General features: G+C 49.2%; 1 protein-coding gene across 1 annotated transcript in view; it reads right to left on the bottom strand.

The window, feature by feature from the left end:
* Positions 1 to 15,821, bottom strand: part of NFX1 (nuclear transcription factor, X-box binding 1) — a 218,566-nt gene that overhangs the window by 129,592 nt on the left and 73,153 nt on the right. Inside the window, exons 8-10 of the mRNA XM_074945080.1 lie at positions 15,565 to 15,664; positions 15,244 to 15,461; positions 2,226 to 2,323 (exon numbers count right to left, since the gene is read on the bottom strand). Coding sequence (XP_074801181.1) covers positions 2,226 to 2,323; positions 15,244 to 15,461; positions 15,565 to 15,664 — 416 coding nt within the window. The remainder of the gene's footprint in view (positions 1 to 2,225; positions 2,324 to 15,243; positions 15,462 to 15,564; positions 15,665 to 15,821) is intronic.

Genomic DNA, 15,821 nt, shown 5'->3' with positions numbered 1-15,821 from the left:
TGAGCCGAGGTTGAAGGGATGCTGGATCTGCCCGGAGATTGCTGACCTGGCTCTGAAGCAGGGCAACGGGAACGCTCCATCATAAGTAGCCTCAACTTGATCTCCAGGTTCTTCTTCACCCTGAAATTAAGGGCTAGGCAAAAGCCATACTTATGTGGGATGTGTAACTCTTCTAGGCAGTGAACACATTTGCAGTGCTGCTGCTAATCAGGTTGGGCTCCTGGCAAGCAAGGCAACATTTAAACCCTGGTGAGACGGGCATGCCCTCCTGAAGACGACAAGCCTCCCCAGAAGGAGGGGAGAACAAAAAACAATCTTTCCAGCTACTAACCTAAGCTAATCTAACAAACTAGACTGAACTAAACTAGCAACTAGGAAAAAATTCTTTTCTGAGGCACACTTGAGGTGGACCTGCTAAAACTCCATCTCAAGCCAAGGTGGTTGAGAAGGAACTGAGGGCGGTTTGAACAAGCAGACCTATTTAGCCTCATAGCGTGGCATGAGGATATATAGGACATGTGGGTCAAACAGACATTGTTAACGAAGATCTTCAATTGAAGAACCATGGACACCTGTACACCTGAAGAGGAACACCCATAGGGACACTAATCAAAGAAGAACATGTTCTAGTGACAAAGAGGCAGCCAGACTGGACCTGTAATGCATTTTGTAAATATAGAGGAAGCAGTCCAGATGCCAAGATGTTTGACCAATCAGCTGCCACTATGGCCAAGATTAATTCCATGACTGGGACGGTCTTGTCTATGAGAATGCCATTTTCAGGACATGTGGTATTTCATGATGGGCTTCAATCACATTGGTGATTTACCACTCTTACTTTTCAAGGACGGGATCTTGAGTTCTCTGAGGAGCTGCAAAAGCTAGAAGATGCTATGCTGGAACTCACAGCAGTAAGAGATAATCCTAGGCCTCTCACCCAAACATTTATCAGGAAAGCAAGTTTGCAGGGACCATATTGGACCCTGGCGGCAAAGTCACAGAAACATCAGATATACATGGTTTGAAGATACTACTGTGAACACATGAATGTCACATTCATTAAGGCTCCAACACTATCAAATTGCTTCAAAGATGGGGTTCCACAAAATAATAATAAAACAATTGGCCTGTTACTGGCAATATACAAACTGACAATCTGCTGGATCACTGTACAAATGTATAGAGTGAGGAAGAAATGGAGACTGCTAAACAAATGACTCCCCCGTAAGCCTTGCGGGAGCCCTAGGCATAACTAACAGTGTGAGCCAAAGGCTGTGAACCAGCATATGCCAGGCCTTGGCAGAATGGCAACACACTAGGTATTAGAAAGCACATTCCTGACCTGAGAGGATGGTACAGAAATGCCCAGAGTTCTCAAGTAACTGCAGAAACACATTTCTAGGAAATGCTACACTCATGGACCCACAGACCCCTCATAAGGTAAGGACGGAAGGACAGGAAAATGGATGAAGACGTTTTGTTCGAACTGGCAGGTACAAGGTACAGGATTATAATGAAAAGCATATGGAATGTAATATGTAACTTGTCTGTATCAATATATGAAAAGAGAAGTCATGCAGGGCATCTTTGTACTATTTTAGGAGATAGCATCCTTTTCTGTTGATTGAACTAGTACCTTGTAAGGGGTATACATGTTTAATTCCATGACTGAGCGCCTATGGGGCACTAGAACTGTACTTTGTTGACAGCAAACCTGGTTGAGTGCCTTTGCCACCAAACTGAGCATGTGGTCTCTCTTTAGGAATAAGACCGAGGTCTAATGAATCAATACGCTGCATTTTGTTCTAGTGCAGCTAAAATCAGAGCTCCAAGAAGAGCAGCCCTAGCAGCATTAATATGGCAGCACTAGCAACGTTCCACAGCACAAACACCACTCTCCAAAATTCCACATCAAATCACCATGCACATGACATACTTCTAATGCTTTTGGTGGAAGTAACATTCACTGAATTGTAGTAGTTTTGTGGGAGAAGATGGGTTTTCCACAGCTAAATTAATGAATAAAATCATGTACATATAAACTGAAAAGCACACTCCTGAACTTGATGAAACATATAAGTAAATGACCCTCATGTTGAGCTAGCTATTTCCTACTGGTTCTACAAATCTGGCGGTACTACTTGCCACTACAGTGTATAGCGCCTCTTTCCCCCAGATAATTTTTAAGAGAGCTTGTTACTAGAGATTAGTGTTTAAAGTTTTACCTTTGTTTTGAAGGCACACCTACAGTAAATATTTGATGTACGAGAGCATGGTCCACATTCTCCTTCATGGCAAAGATTTTCACATGTATGAATGAAATCTATCAAAAATGAAAATGTAAAAATGATTTGTAAATTAAACCTTTTAATTTAACATATTGGTACTTTATATATATGTCATATGAACATCAGTGGTCACACTGCGGCTTCTGCATGAGTTCGGAGCTGCAGGCACAAGACACTGACTTCAAATCATCCTCCCTTAATATTTCTCATGGACGTGTTACAGATTTTATATTAAAAAAAATAATACAAGAATTAGGTGCATTATAAGATTTGCAACTTAAAGTTGTGTATTGCTTTGAAATATTTTTAAAAAAGGTTAAAATTGTGCTTGTTCATTTTAGTAAATCTATGGCCTGTAGAGTTTCAGTTCCACAATTTTTATACTAGTAGTATTAAAAATAGACACTTTGCTAAACACTTTTCATATAAATATATAGAATCAATAAACTTGTGATTTAATGTGGTGTGATTTAACAAGATGAACAATTGAGGAGCACTATGTTAAAAACCATTTTAAACACAAGATTTCCCTATTTGTATAATCTGATTTTTTTTTTTAAACTGAGAAAAATTAAACTAATTCATTTTTCACTATGTATACTGACCTTCTGTAGGTTATTTAGCTTGGAAAAGGAAAACAAAAATTAGCCATTTCCCATCATATCTGTGGTTCTTCATAATGATTGCCTGCATGGATCCAAACTGTATGAAAGATATAGTGCTCGTGTGCATGAACTTGGCACTCTTTAGAGAGACGCATCTACTGGAGAAAAAAGTTTGCCCAGTTCTAAAGAGCAAGTTGCTTCATGTGAAGAATACCGAACAGACACAAAAACGTATCTGAGTTTACCTGAAAATTTCCTCTCTCCAAATAATAAGGTCCATAGATCCATTACAGTGGGACCCCAGCCTAATTTGCAGTTTGAAGACTAAACCAGACCTGTCAGTCACTGGAAGAAAATGATCCCACCCCTAAATAGCTTGCCAGTTTGAAATAAAATCCACAGCAAAAGATAACCAAACGGTCAGAAAACTAATATGGAATTCACTTCAAGAATAACTATTTATGCACCTCATAGCTTAAGCAAAAACTTCAAAATTTCTCAGCTGAATCAAAAGATACAGCGAATCCCAGTTTCCAACAGAACATCAGCCCCAAGAAGTTCACAGATTGAATTTAAGTATTTGATATAGCTGAGGCTCAATCCATTAATTACTTTGAAAATTAGGGCCAATGACTTAAATTGGCATTGAAAGCTGACCAGGAGCCAGGGGATGTATTTGGTTCCTGATGTGCTCACAATAGCCTCAGCCACAGAACAGGCAAGTACACCCTTCTGTCCCAGCTAGAACCTATGCATCATCTTCACATTCAGTTTCAGATACAGTTAACTACAGTGATCTGCACCCTCAACAAGTTTGCGGATGACATTAAGCTGGGGGAAGAGGTAGATATGCTGGAAGGTAGGGATCGGGTCCAGAGTGACCTAGACAAACTGGAGGATTGGGCCAAAAGAAATCTGATGAGGTTCAACACGGACGAGTGCAGAGTCCTGCACCTAGGAAGGAAGAATCCCATGCACCGCTTCAGGCTGGGGACCGACTGGCTAAGCGGCAGTTTTGCAGAAAAGGACCTGGGATTAAAGTGTACGAGAAGCTGGATATGAGTCAACAGTGTGTCCTTGTTGCCAAGAAGGTTAGCATATTGGGCTGCATTAGAAGGAGCGTTGCCAGCAGATCGAGGAAAGTGATTACTCCCCTCTATTTGGCATTGATGAGGCCACATCTGGAGTACTGTGTCCAGTTTTGGGCCCTCCACTACAGAAAGGATGTGGACAAATTGGAGAGAGTCTTGCGGAGGGCAACGAAAATTATTAGGGGGGCTGGGGTACATGACTTATGAGGAGAGGCTGAGAGAACTCGGCTTATTTAGTCTGCAGAAGAGAAGAGTGAGGGGGGATTTGATAGCAGCCTTCAATTACCTGAAGGGTGGTTCCAAAGAGGATGGAGCTAGGCTGTTCTCAGTGGTGGCAGATGACAGAACACGAAGCAACAGTCTTAAGTTGCAGTAGGGGAGGTCTAGTTTGGATATTAAGAAAAACTATTTCACCAGGAGGGCAGTGAAGCACTGGACTGGGTTACCTAGAGAGGTGGTGGAATCTCCATCCTCAGAGGTTTTTAAGGCCCAGCTTGACAAAGCCCTGGCTGGGATGATTTCATAGAATCATAGAATATAAGGGTTGGAAGGGACCTCAGGAGGTCATCTAGTCCAACCCCCTGCTCAAAGCAGGACCTAATCCCCAACTAAATCATCCCAGCCAGGGCTCTGTCAAGCCTGACCTTAAAAACCTCAAAGGAAGGAGATTCCACCCCTCCCTAGGTAAAGCATTCTAGTGCTTCACCACCCTCCTAGTGAAAACGTTTTTCCTAATATCCAACCTAAACCTCCCGCACTGCAACTTGAGACCATTACTCCTCGTTCTGTCATCTGCTACCACTGAGAACAGTCTAGATCCATCCTCTTTGGAACCCCCTTTCAGGTACTTGAAAGCAGCTATCAAATCCCCCCTCATTCTTCTCTTCCGCAGACTACACAATCCCAGTTCCCTCAGCCTCTCCTCATAAGTCATGTGTTCCAGTCCCCTAATAATTTCCGTTGCCCTCTGCTGGACGCTTTCCAATTTTTTCACATCCTTCTTGTAGTGTGGGGCCCAAAACTGGACATAGTACTCCAGATGAGGCCTCACCAATGTCGAATAGAGGGGAATCATCACGTCCCTCGATCTGCTGGCAATGTCCCTACTTATACATCCCAAAATGCCATTGGCCTTCTTGGCAACAAGGGCACACTGTTGACTCATATCCAGCTTCTCGTCCACTGTAACCCCTAGGTGCTTTTCTGCAGAACTGCTGCCTAGCCACTTGGTCCCTAGTCTGTAGCAGTGCATGGGATTCTTCCGTCCTAAGTGCAGGACTCTGCACTTGTCCTTGTTGAACCTCATCAGATTTCTTGTGACCCAATCCTCTAATTTGTCTAGGCCCCTCTGTGTCCTATCCCTACCCTCCAGCATATCTAGCTCTCCTCCTAGTTTAGTGTGATCTGCAAACTTGCTGAGGGTGCAAACAGCACCATCCTCCAGATCATTAATGAAGATATTGAACAAAAACAACCCCAGGACCGACCCTTGAGGCACTCTGCTTGATACCAGCTGCCAACTAGACATGGAGCCATTGATCACTACCCATTGAGCCCGATGATATAGCCAGCCTTCTATCCACTTTATAGTCCATTAATCCAATCCATACTTCTTTAACTTGCTGGGAAGAATACTGTGGGAGACCATATCAAAAGCTTTGCTAAAGTCAAGGAATAACACATCCACTGCTTTCCCCTCATCCACAGAGCCACTTATCTCATCATAGAAGGCAATTAGATTAGCCAGGCATGACCTGCCCTTGGTGAATCCATGCTGACTGTTCCTGATCACTTTCCTCTCCTCTAAGTGCTTCAGAATTGATTCCTTGAGGACCTGCTCCATGATTTTTCCAGGGACTGAGGTAACACTGACTGGCCTGTAGTTCCCCAGATCCTCTTCCTTCCCTATTTTAAAGATGGGCACTACATTAGCCTTTTTCCAGTTGTCCGGGACCTCCCCTGATCGCCATAAGTTTTCAAAGATAATGGCCAATGGCTCTGCAATCACATCCGCCAACTCCTTTAGCACTCTCGGATGCAGCGCATCCGGCCCCATTGACTTGTGCTTGTCCAGCTTTTCTAAATAGTCCCGAACCACTTCTTTCTCCACAGAGAGCTGGTCACCTCCTCCCCATGCTGTGCTGTCCAGTGCAGTAGTCTGGGAGCTGACCTTGTTCGTGAAGACAGAGGCAAAAAAAGCATTGAGTACATTAGCTTTTTCCACATCCTCTGTCACGAGGTTGCCTCCCTCATTCAGTAAGAAGCCCACACTTTCTTTGACCTTCTTCTTGTTGCTAAGATACCTGAAGAAATCCTTCTTATTACTCTTAACATCTCTTGCTAGCTGCAACTCCAGGTGAGATTTGGCCTTCCTGATTTCACTCCTGTATGCCTGAGCAACATTTTTATACTCCCCCCTGGTCATTTGTCCAATCTTCCACTTCTTGGAAGCTTCTTTTTTGTGTTTAACATCAGCAAGGATTTCACTGTTAAGCCAAGCTGGTTGCCTGCCATATTTACTATTCTTTCTACACATCAGGATGGTTTGTTCCTGTAACCTCAGTAAGGATTCTTTAAAATACAGCCAGCTCTCCTGGACTCCTTTCCCCCTCATGTTATTCTCCCAGGGATCCTGCCCATCAGTTCCCTGAGGGAGTCAAAGTCTGCTTTTCTGAAGTCCAGGGTCCATATTCTGCTGCTCTCCTTTCTTTCTTGTGTCAGGATCCTGAACTCCACCATCTCATGGTCACTGCCTCCCACTTTAGCTTCCCCTACTAATTCTTCCCGGTTTGTGAGCAGCAGGTCAAGAAGAGCTCTGCCCCTAGTTGGTTCCTCCAGCACTTGCACCAGGAAATTGTCCCCTACACTTTCCAAAAACTTCCTGGATTGTCTGTGCACCACTGTATTGCTCTCCCAGCAGATAGCAGGGTGATTGAAGTCTCCCATGAGAACCAGGGCCTGCGATCTAGTAACTTCCATGAGTTGCCGGAAGAAAGCTTCATCCACCTCATCCCCCTGGTCCGGTGGTCTGTAGCAGACTCCCACCCCGACATCACCCTTGTTGCTCACACTTCTAAACCTAATCCTCCTATTAACCTATTACAGACTGAAGCACCCTCCACCCCAAGGGTCAGCTAAAGACTAGACATTAATCTGAACTCTGAATAGGTAAGACGATGACCTGATGACCACTCCCATGATACATGCTACCGCTCTTCCCCCAAGCCACTACTGCACAGAGCTGAAATTGCTCTGGCTCTTCTTAGGTAGTTTAGGCCTTTTGCCCCACCCATGTGGCAAGATAGAGAGGATTAAAGGAGGGGACTGTACTGTACAACGTATCAAGGAGTGAGTCTAAGGCAACATGCCCCAGAGGGACTTGTGACTGCAAAAGAAAAAAAACTCTCTATCAATCCACTGAAGGATGCAGAGAAATTGATGCCGCTCATAGCTCATTCTTCTTTGTATTACCCACCATGAGGGTTAGCAGGAATACCAGACACTGCAGTTTATTTAGCATGCCTTTTTGCCAGTCTAATGACATCTGAGACCATTTGTATGGTAAGGGGGTCAAAGGGTCCCCTGCTCAGACTGGCTGCTTGCAAAGGGTCTGTAATGTGTATTCTGTCTTCTTCCTGGGCTCGACCATCAGATACTGCTCCATAAAGATAAGCATGGGGTCAAGCTGCGAATACTCAGGCAAACACAAAGGCGGGCTTTCCCTCTGTAAGAGGGCAAAACTGACAGCACAGTTTTAATCATTCTGCAGCTGAAGTTTAAAGATTTTTTTTTCCTTTCGTTTTCTCCTCTGCAGCAGAGTGTGTCTGTAACTGCCTGCAGAGGTACAGGCAGAATAATAAAGAAAAAATGGTTGGATCTTCATGGACTGGGCCATACACCTTCTTGCCAGAGACTGGCAGGACTGGCTCTGCCTTCAAAATGACAAATAGGCTGATGACTTATTCTCCACAGATCTGTTATACTACGTGAATTTAAGCTGGCCTTCAAAAGTTCAAGGTTTATTGGGAGACTAATGGAGACAAACTCTTAAAAACCCTTGAACAGAACAGGGAGGAAGAGCGTGCCAACACTGACAACCGTTTGACAATAAAGGTAAGGTTGTCAGTAGCGTAAGTCAGTTACCTTTTTGCGTAACTGGTGTTCTTCAAGATGTGTTGCTCATGTCCGTTCCACAATAGGTGTGCATGCTCGCCACGTGCACCGGTGCCAGAAGTTTTTCCCCTAGCAGTACTCGTAGGGGAGCGCCCCAGCAACCCCTGGAGTGGCGCCTCCATGGCGTGGTATAAGGGGAGCTGCGCACTCCACCCACCCTCAGTTCCTTCTTGCCAGACAACTCCGACAGGGGAAAGGAGGGCGGGATGTGAAATAGACACGAGCAACACATCTCGAAGAACACCAATTACGGAAAAGGTAACTGTCTTTTCTTCTTCGAGTGATTGCTCATGTGTATTCCACAATAGGTGATTCCAAGCTATATCTGTTCGAGGTGGATAGGAGTTCACAAGTTCTCAGGACGGAGTACAGCCCTGCCGAACCTGGCGTCATCCCTGGTTTGGGAGACGATTGCATAGTGCAAGGTGAACGTGTAAACTGAAGACCATGTGGAGGCCCTACAAATGTCCTGGATGGGGATGTGGGCCAGGAAGGCAGCCAACAAGGCTTGAGCTCGAGTCAAGTGCGCCTTCACAATCAGTGGCGGGGGAACACCCGCCAGATCATAACAAGTGCGAATGCACGAAGTGATCCAGTTGGAGAGACACTGAGTGGAGATCAACCGACCCCTCATGTGCTCAGCTGAGGCGACGAACAGTTGGGAGGACTTCCTGAATGGCTTAGTCTGCTCGAGGTACAAAGCCAGAGCCCTCTGCACATCGAGCGTGCGGAGGCGGCATTCCTCACTGGACGTGTGAGGCTTGGGGCAGAGGACCAGCAGGAAAATGTCCTGACCGATGTGTCAGGTGGAGACCACCTTAGGGAGGAACACAGTGTGTGGGCAGAGCCGAACCTTGCCCTTATGAAAACCGTGCACGGGGGCTCGGAGGTCAGGGCCCTGAGTTCCAAGACCCGCCTGGCTGATGTGATAGCGACCAGGAAGGCCACCTCCCACGAGAGGTGGGACCAGGAGCACATGGCTAGCGGCTCAAACGGGAGCCCTGTAAGATGGGACACCTCCAGGTTCAGGTCCCACTGCGGGACCGGGGGCCTAGCATACGGGAAAAGACGGTACAACCCCTTGAGGAACCGGCCAGTCATAGCATGGGGGAATACTTGTGCCCCTGCACTGGCGGATGGAAGGCCGATATGGCCGCCAGATGTACCTTGACTGATGAGGGTGCCAGGCCCTGGGCTTTAAGGTGAAGGTAATCCAGGATAAGCTGGATTGGGGCGGCCACCAGGGAGACACCCTGTTCGGACGCCCATCTGGAGAACCGGGACCATCTTGCCAAGTAGGCACGGCATGTGGAGGGCCGTCTGCTTTCCAGGAGGACACGCTGGACCCCTTCCGAGCATGTCCTTTCAACTCTACTTAACCACTGAGCAACCACACTATGAGGTGGAGAGCTGCTAGGTTGGGGTGGTGGAGGCGGCCCCGATCCTGGGAGAGCAGGTCTGGGTGGAGCAGCAATGGCTGTGGCACAGCAACCGCCAGGCCCATGAGGGTCCTGTACCAATGCTGCCTGGGCCACACTGGGGCAATCAGGAGGACCTGTGCCTTGTCCGTCTTTATTTTCTCCAGGACCCCGCTGATCAGTGGGAATGGGGGGAAGGCATAGAGAAACTGGCCTGACTAGGACAGGAAGAAGGCATCAGAGATAGCGCCCTATCCCAGTCCCCGCCTGGAGCAGAACTGGGGACAGCACCAGTTCTGCTGCATCGCGAACAGGTCCACCTGGGGAGTTCCCCACACGCGGAAGAGCTGGTGAGCCACTTCCGGGAGGAGAGACCACTTGTGTTGGGAGGAGAAGTCCCTGCTCAAGCGATCTGCCAGCGGGTTCCAGGCGCCCAGCTGATGGAAGGCCCTCAGGCAGATGTCGTGGGCTATACAGAAATTCCACAGCCTGAGGGCTTCGCGGCAGAGGACCGGTCCCTGCCTTGCCTGTTGATATGGAACATCGAGGCAGTGTTGTCCATGAGGACCCTGACCACCTTGCCTTGTGAGTGGAAGGCCATGCACGCCAGGCGTACAGCCCTGAGTTCCTTGACGTTTATGTGTAGGGATAGATCCTGTGGCTGACCACAGACCTTGGGTCTGAATGTTCCACACGTGGGCCTCCCAACACAGGTCCGATGCAGCGGACACCAGCTCCAGCGACGGGGTCCTGTCCCGGAATGGGACCCCTTGGAGCATGTTGCTTGGGGTTGACCACCACCGCAGTCAGGCGATCACCAAGTCGGGCACAGTGAGAACCTTGTCCATCCTGTCCCTGGCCTGGGAGAACTCTGAGGCCAGCCAGAGCTGAAGGGGCCTCACTGGGAGTCTGGCGTTGCGGACCACATATCTGCACACCAACATGTGACCCAAGAGCTGGAGGCACGCTCTGGCTGTAGTCACTGGGAACCTTGTGAGTGTCGATGAGCCCTTTCAGGGTCTCGAACCTGTCTGTTGGGAGAGAGGCTGTGGCCGACAAGTTGTCCAGGAGCGCCCCGATAAATTCTATGCATTGGACCGGGACTAACGTGGACTTGGCGTCATTTACCAACAGGCCCAGGGCAACGCACGTGGACAGTAGAAGCATCAAGTGATCCCTCACCTGCGACCAGGAGCTGCTCTTGACCAGCCAATCATCCAGATAAGGAAAGATCTGGCCCCCCCCCCGGTGGCTGAGGTAGGCCGCTACCACTGATATTCATTTTGTAAATACCCTGGGGGCAGTGGATAGGCCAAACAGGAGGACCATCAGGAGGTAGTGATTCTGCCCCACCAGGAAACGGAGGAAGCGACTGTGCCCCTCGAAAATGTGAAAGTGGAAGTACGCGTCCTGCAGACCGAGGGCAGCGTACCAGTTGCCTGGGTCCAGGGAGGGGACGATGGAGGCCAGTGAGACCCATGCGGAACTTAGGCCCACCCTGGACCTGCGGGATCTAAACCAGTTCATGGTGAGGCTAGAGTCCTCCTTTGGCCTTTCAGCCATGACCACGCTGGGAAGAAAGCACACACCCGATTGTAGAAGGGAAGCTTCATTGAGGGGGGAACCCTGGGGAGGACTGGCAGGGTGCCCCCGAGCGTCCCATCAAAACCGCCTTTTCCCGCTTGTTTGCCCTTGGAGTACCCAGGTTGTGGGGCAGGCCGCCACTGCCTCTGAGGGTGCCTTTTATAGACCCTTGAGTTGTTATAGGCAGTCTCGTACTTCGACTGGGTGGCCTGATTGGGAGCCTGCTGCGGCCTAAACTTAGATTTGGCCGGAGCCGGGACATAGAGACCCAGAGTCTGGAGGGTCGTGTGGGAGTCCTTCATGCCATGCAGCTTTGTATCCGTTTGTTCCGCAAACAGAGTTTTGCCGTCAAACGGGAGATCCTGCATGGCAGCCCGTGCTTCACTAGACTGCCCGGACAGCAGGAGCCACAACAGCCTTCTCATGGACACCGCCAAGGCCATGGACCATGCTGCCATGTCCGCCACATCCGAAGCCACTTACAGGGATGCCCTGGCAGCCGGTGTACCCTCCTCCACCAGCGCCTTGAACTCTTTCTTATCGCGCTCCTGGAGGGAATCCTCGAACTTGGGCAGGGAACCCCACAAATTGAATTCATACCTGCCCAGGGGCACCTGGTGGTTTGCCACCCGAAACTGAAAACTCGAGGAAGAATAAAGCCTACTCCTGAAAGAGACCAGCCTCCGTGAATCTTTTATTTTTCAGGGTAGGGGCTAGTTGGCCCTGCCACTCCCTGTGGTTGACCGACTCGACCACTGTAGAGGTACTCGTGCCCCTTGGTGGGTACAAAGTACTTGCGATCCGCCCTCTTAGAGATTGGGGCCAGCGAAGCTGATGTTTGCCACAAGACATTTGAAATTTTGCCACCCCTTAATGGAGGGGTAAAGCTACCTGTCGGTGCCAAAGAGGACAGCACATTGAAATGGGAGTAGGAGGGTTCCTCCAACTCCTCTACCTGGAGGTGGAGGCTTGATGCCACTCTTTTTAAAAGTTCTTGATAGGCCCTAAAGTTCTCCTGCGGGACAGAGGGGGGCGGGGCCATTATCACCTCACCTGGAGAGAGCGAGGGGGCTGGCACGGTGCTCTGGGTGTCCGCCGGCACCAGAGGATGCACCACTTGGTCAGACTCCAGGCATGGTGCTGAGGATGTATGTCCCACCAACCCCCTCCTCAGAGGTCTGGAGAGGGAGGCCGATGGTGCCTCTGAGGCTCCAGCTGCCGAGTGGGCCCCCACGGTGCCCACTGGTATCACTGGGCGGGCCACAGAGCCCAGTGCCACTGCACTGGCTGTGGCACTGACGGGCCTGGCTGTTTGGCCTGGCTGGCCTGTCCCATGGAAGGGTGACTGTGAGCAGAGGTCGGGCTGACAAATGACTGCCGCTGGCTCGGGACTGGGAGGAACGGCGGTGCCGGAAGCGATGTCGCCCCAGGGACCACGACCTCAATGTGGAGGACCGGTACCATCTGTAGCTGCTGCTTCGCAATCGGCTCCGACGGGCAGACCCATGACAGCGAGGTGCCGGCAATCAATGCCTTGGGCTGCGAAGGTGATGCCTTGGCGGAGTCTTAGAGCAGGATTCCGAGTGGGAATGGTGTCAACGTCCATGCTGTGACCGGTTGTGGTAATCCCTATGAGACGAGGACCTCTGGCGGGCTTCGGTCCTGTCAGTACTCACTCCGTGATGTGGAGCGGTGCTGAGTCTCGGTCGGATGACACCCAACCAGACAGTCTGGTGGGAGTTGAGGGCGATCCGCGCGGGCTACGCGCTGAACTGTTGCTGGCGGCGAACGGCATTGGGAATGTTCCCTGGACGAAGACCGGTGCCGAGCTGGAAGCGACTGTGGAGAACCCAGCGGTGGCTTGCCCTTGGAGCATGGTGCCGACTTCGGCAGCACTCCTGGTACATTCATAGAACATTCATAGAATCTCAGGGTTGGAAGGGACCTCAGGAGGTCATCTAGTCCAACCCCCTGTTCAAAGCAGGACCAATCCCCGATTTTTGCCCCAGATCCCTAAATGGCCCCCTCTAGGATTGAACTCACAACCCTGGGTTTAGCAGGCCAATGCTCAAACCACTGAGCTATCCCACCCTACCCATGTACCAGAATGGATATGACGTCCCGGGCCACCTGCAGGGCCTCCAACGTTTCCGAAGAGGCCGGGCTAGTCCGCGCCACGTGAGTCGGAGGCCTAGAGGCTGGAGGGGATGGATCGAGGACCACCCGACATGAGTCTAGTCTCTGCCCCTGGTTTCCCTTGGTGCCGCTGCGAAGAAGGCATTTTCTTTGCCTTCTTGTGCCCCGTGGACGGGGAGCGGTACCGACTGGTCAAAGGCGCCGGAAGGTTGCAGCACACAGGAGGGCATCGGACATCCAGGGAGGCTTGGTCCGAAGTGGCTGGGCTACTCCGCTGTACGTGAGTTGGAGGCCTAGCGGCCGGAGGGGGTCGAGGACTGCCCGACATGGGTCTAGTCTCTGTTCCTGGTTTCCCTCGGTGCTGCTGCAAAGAAGGCATTTTCTTTGTCTCCTTGTGCCCCGTGGATGGGGAGCGGTGCCAACTGGTCAAAGACGCCAGAAGGTCGCTGCGCACCGATGCCGCAGTGCCCAATGCTGACGCGGAGCAGTGCACCAGATTCGGGGTCAGCGCTGACACCATCAGAATAGCCCGGAGCCTAATCTCTCAGTCCAAGGTTTAAATGACTTGCAAATCTTGCAATGATCACTGATATGGGTTTCTCCCAAACAGCGTAACAGTCTGCGTGTGGATCACTCCTTGGCATAGATTGCCTGCAAGTGTCGCACGACTTAAAACCCGGGGCGCAGGGCGTGCTCCGGCCCGGGCACTCAAACTAGCTGAACTAACCGAACAGCTGAATAACTACAGGTACTAACACTGAATGAACAAAAAGTTCTGGGGACAAGCTACAGCAAAGCTGGAGCAGAGTAGTTCCGATGCACCTTCACTGGCGGCAAGAAGGAACTGAGGGTCGGGGGAGCGCGTTGCTCCCTTTATACCGCACCATGGAGGCACCACTCCAGGGGTTGCTGGGGCGCTCCCCCCTACGGGTACTGCTAGGGGAAAAACTTCCAGCACCGGTGCACATGATGAGCACGCACACCTATTGTGGAATACACATGAGCAATCACCCGAAGAACTTCCTATTCCCGTTACACTGATGATAAAGAGGGCTGGAGAAGAGAATTGCTGGTGAGAAGGCTCTTAGGCAAAGGAGATCTTGCTGATATAAGCCTTTATTCCTCTCTTCTCTTCTGCACAATTGTCCTTGGGTCTTCTGCAATATGGGCAACTGCGCCCATGGAGCTCAACAAATCTAAGATAGGTTTATTCCCTATGGATATAGTGGACTTATCTCTGGAGGGACCCATCAGCAAGGAGTCACTCAAGTAGTAGATGCTGCCGCACCTGATCCATGGTGAACAGAAGGACGCTCAATAAGTGATCTCAGAATGCACCTTGGACCCTATCCCTGGGAGCAGAGAGGCAAAAAGTGCAAGGCCCTCATCGGCAGGCCCATAAGAGCACCAGAGCTAATGCCATTTAAAAGTTTTATTTTTATTGTATATACATGTTTGCCTATAGTTAACTTTTCTGTAAAGGATGAAGGGGACTGACAGGGAAATGACACACTGTAGAACTCAGCTGGCTGGCCAGAAAGATCTGGAGGAACTAAGGACATGGGGACACAGGCAGGGTTCATATGCAGTCCCATTGGACACTTGTTTTCTAGAAATTTCTGCACTTGCCTCCTACAACATGTGTACCACCTACAGTGGGGATCCACAAAGGCAATGCTGAAGAAGCTGGTCAGTTTCATTTGTTTCTAGACAGCGGATTTTCTGGTTCTCAAGTACAATTACAATTATTCAAGATTTGGGTTGCAAATTCTACGGAGGCTTTTATAAATTCAACTTGACTACAACCACGCAGTCATGAACACTTTCTACTCATACTGGATTTTTGTTAATTCTGAATCTATTTTTTAAAGAAATATGAATCTGGACTACCTGCCTCTTTAATAATGGAATGCATTTGTAAGTGTTTAAAGCAGAAAGTTCTAGTTACCACGGCTCCCACAAGGTAGAGGTTTGCCACATGTTTTTCCACACGATGGGATCGGATCCGTGCACAGTTTACGCTCAATACATCCTAGTTTTAGTAATCTGCTAAGAGGAGTCTGCCCACAAGGACAGCAGTGCACTACTTGGGGAAGTCGTGGACAAAGTTGGCAGGGCTCAGGATGGCATATCTGCATACAGCTGTGCCTTCCACAATTTAATTTTCTAAAAAAGAAATATATAAGGAATTATAAGGATATCACAGTCACTAAGTGTTGAATAAAATGTAATTTTTGCTTCAGGTTTTTGGGGAGAAAGAGGCCCTTACTTGTCACATGTCTTCTGGCAGGAGAACTTTCCAAATCCATCAGAAAACTCTTCATTTGTTCCACACAATACATCTCGAAAGGTACTCCCACAGTAGCAGACTAAGGGAGAACAAATAATAAGAAAAAGAAAAGAAAAAAAACCAGTATTACCACAAACAAGGAACGCTCAACACTCTATATGCAGGACAATACTAAATTTGAAAAACTGAACTTAAAAATTCAAAATGTATTAAAACAACCTTTAAAAGTGTACTTT

Source organism: Natator depressus, chromosome 2 (assembly GCF_965152275.1).
Source record: "Natator depressus isolate rNatDep1 chromosome 2, rNatDep2.hap1, whole genome shotgun sequence".
Lineage (NCBI taxonomy): Eukaryota > Metazoa > Chordata > Testudines > Cheloniidae > Natator > Natator depressus.
Note: the sequence above shows the minus strand (reverse complement) of the source record. Positions and strands in the feature narration are given on the sequence as shown.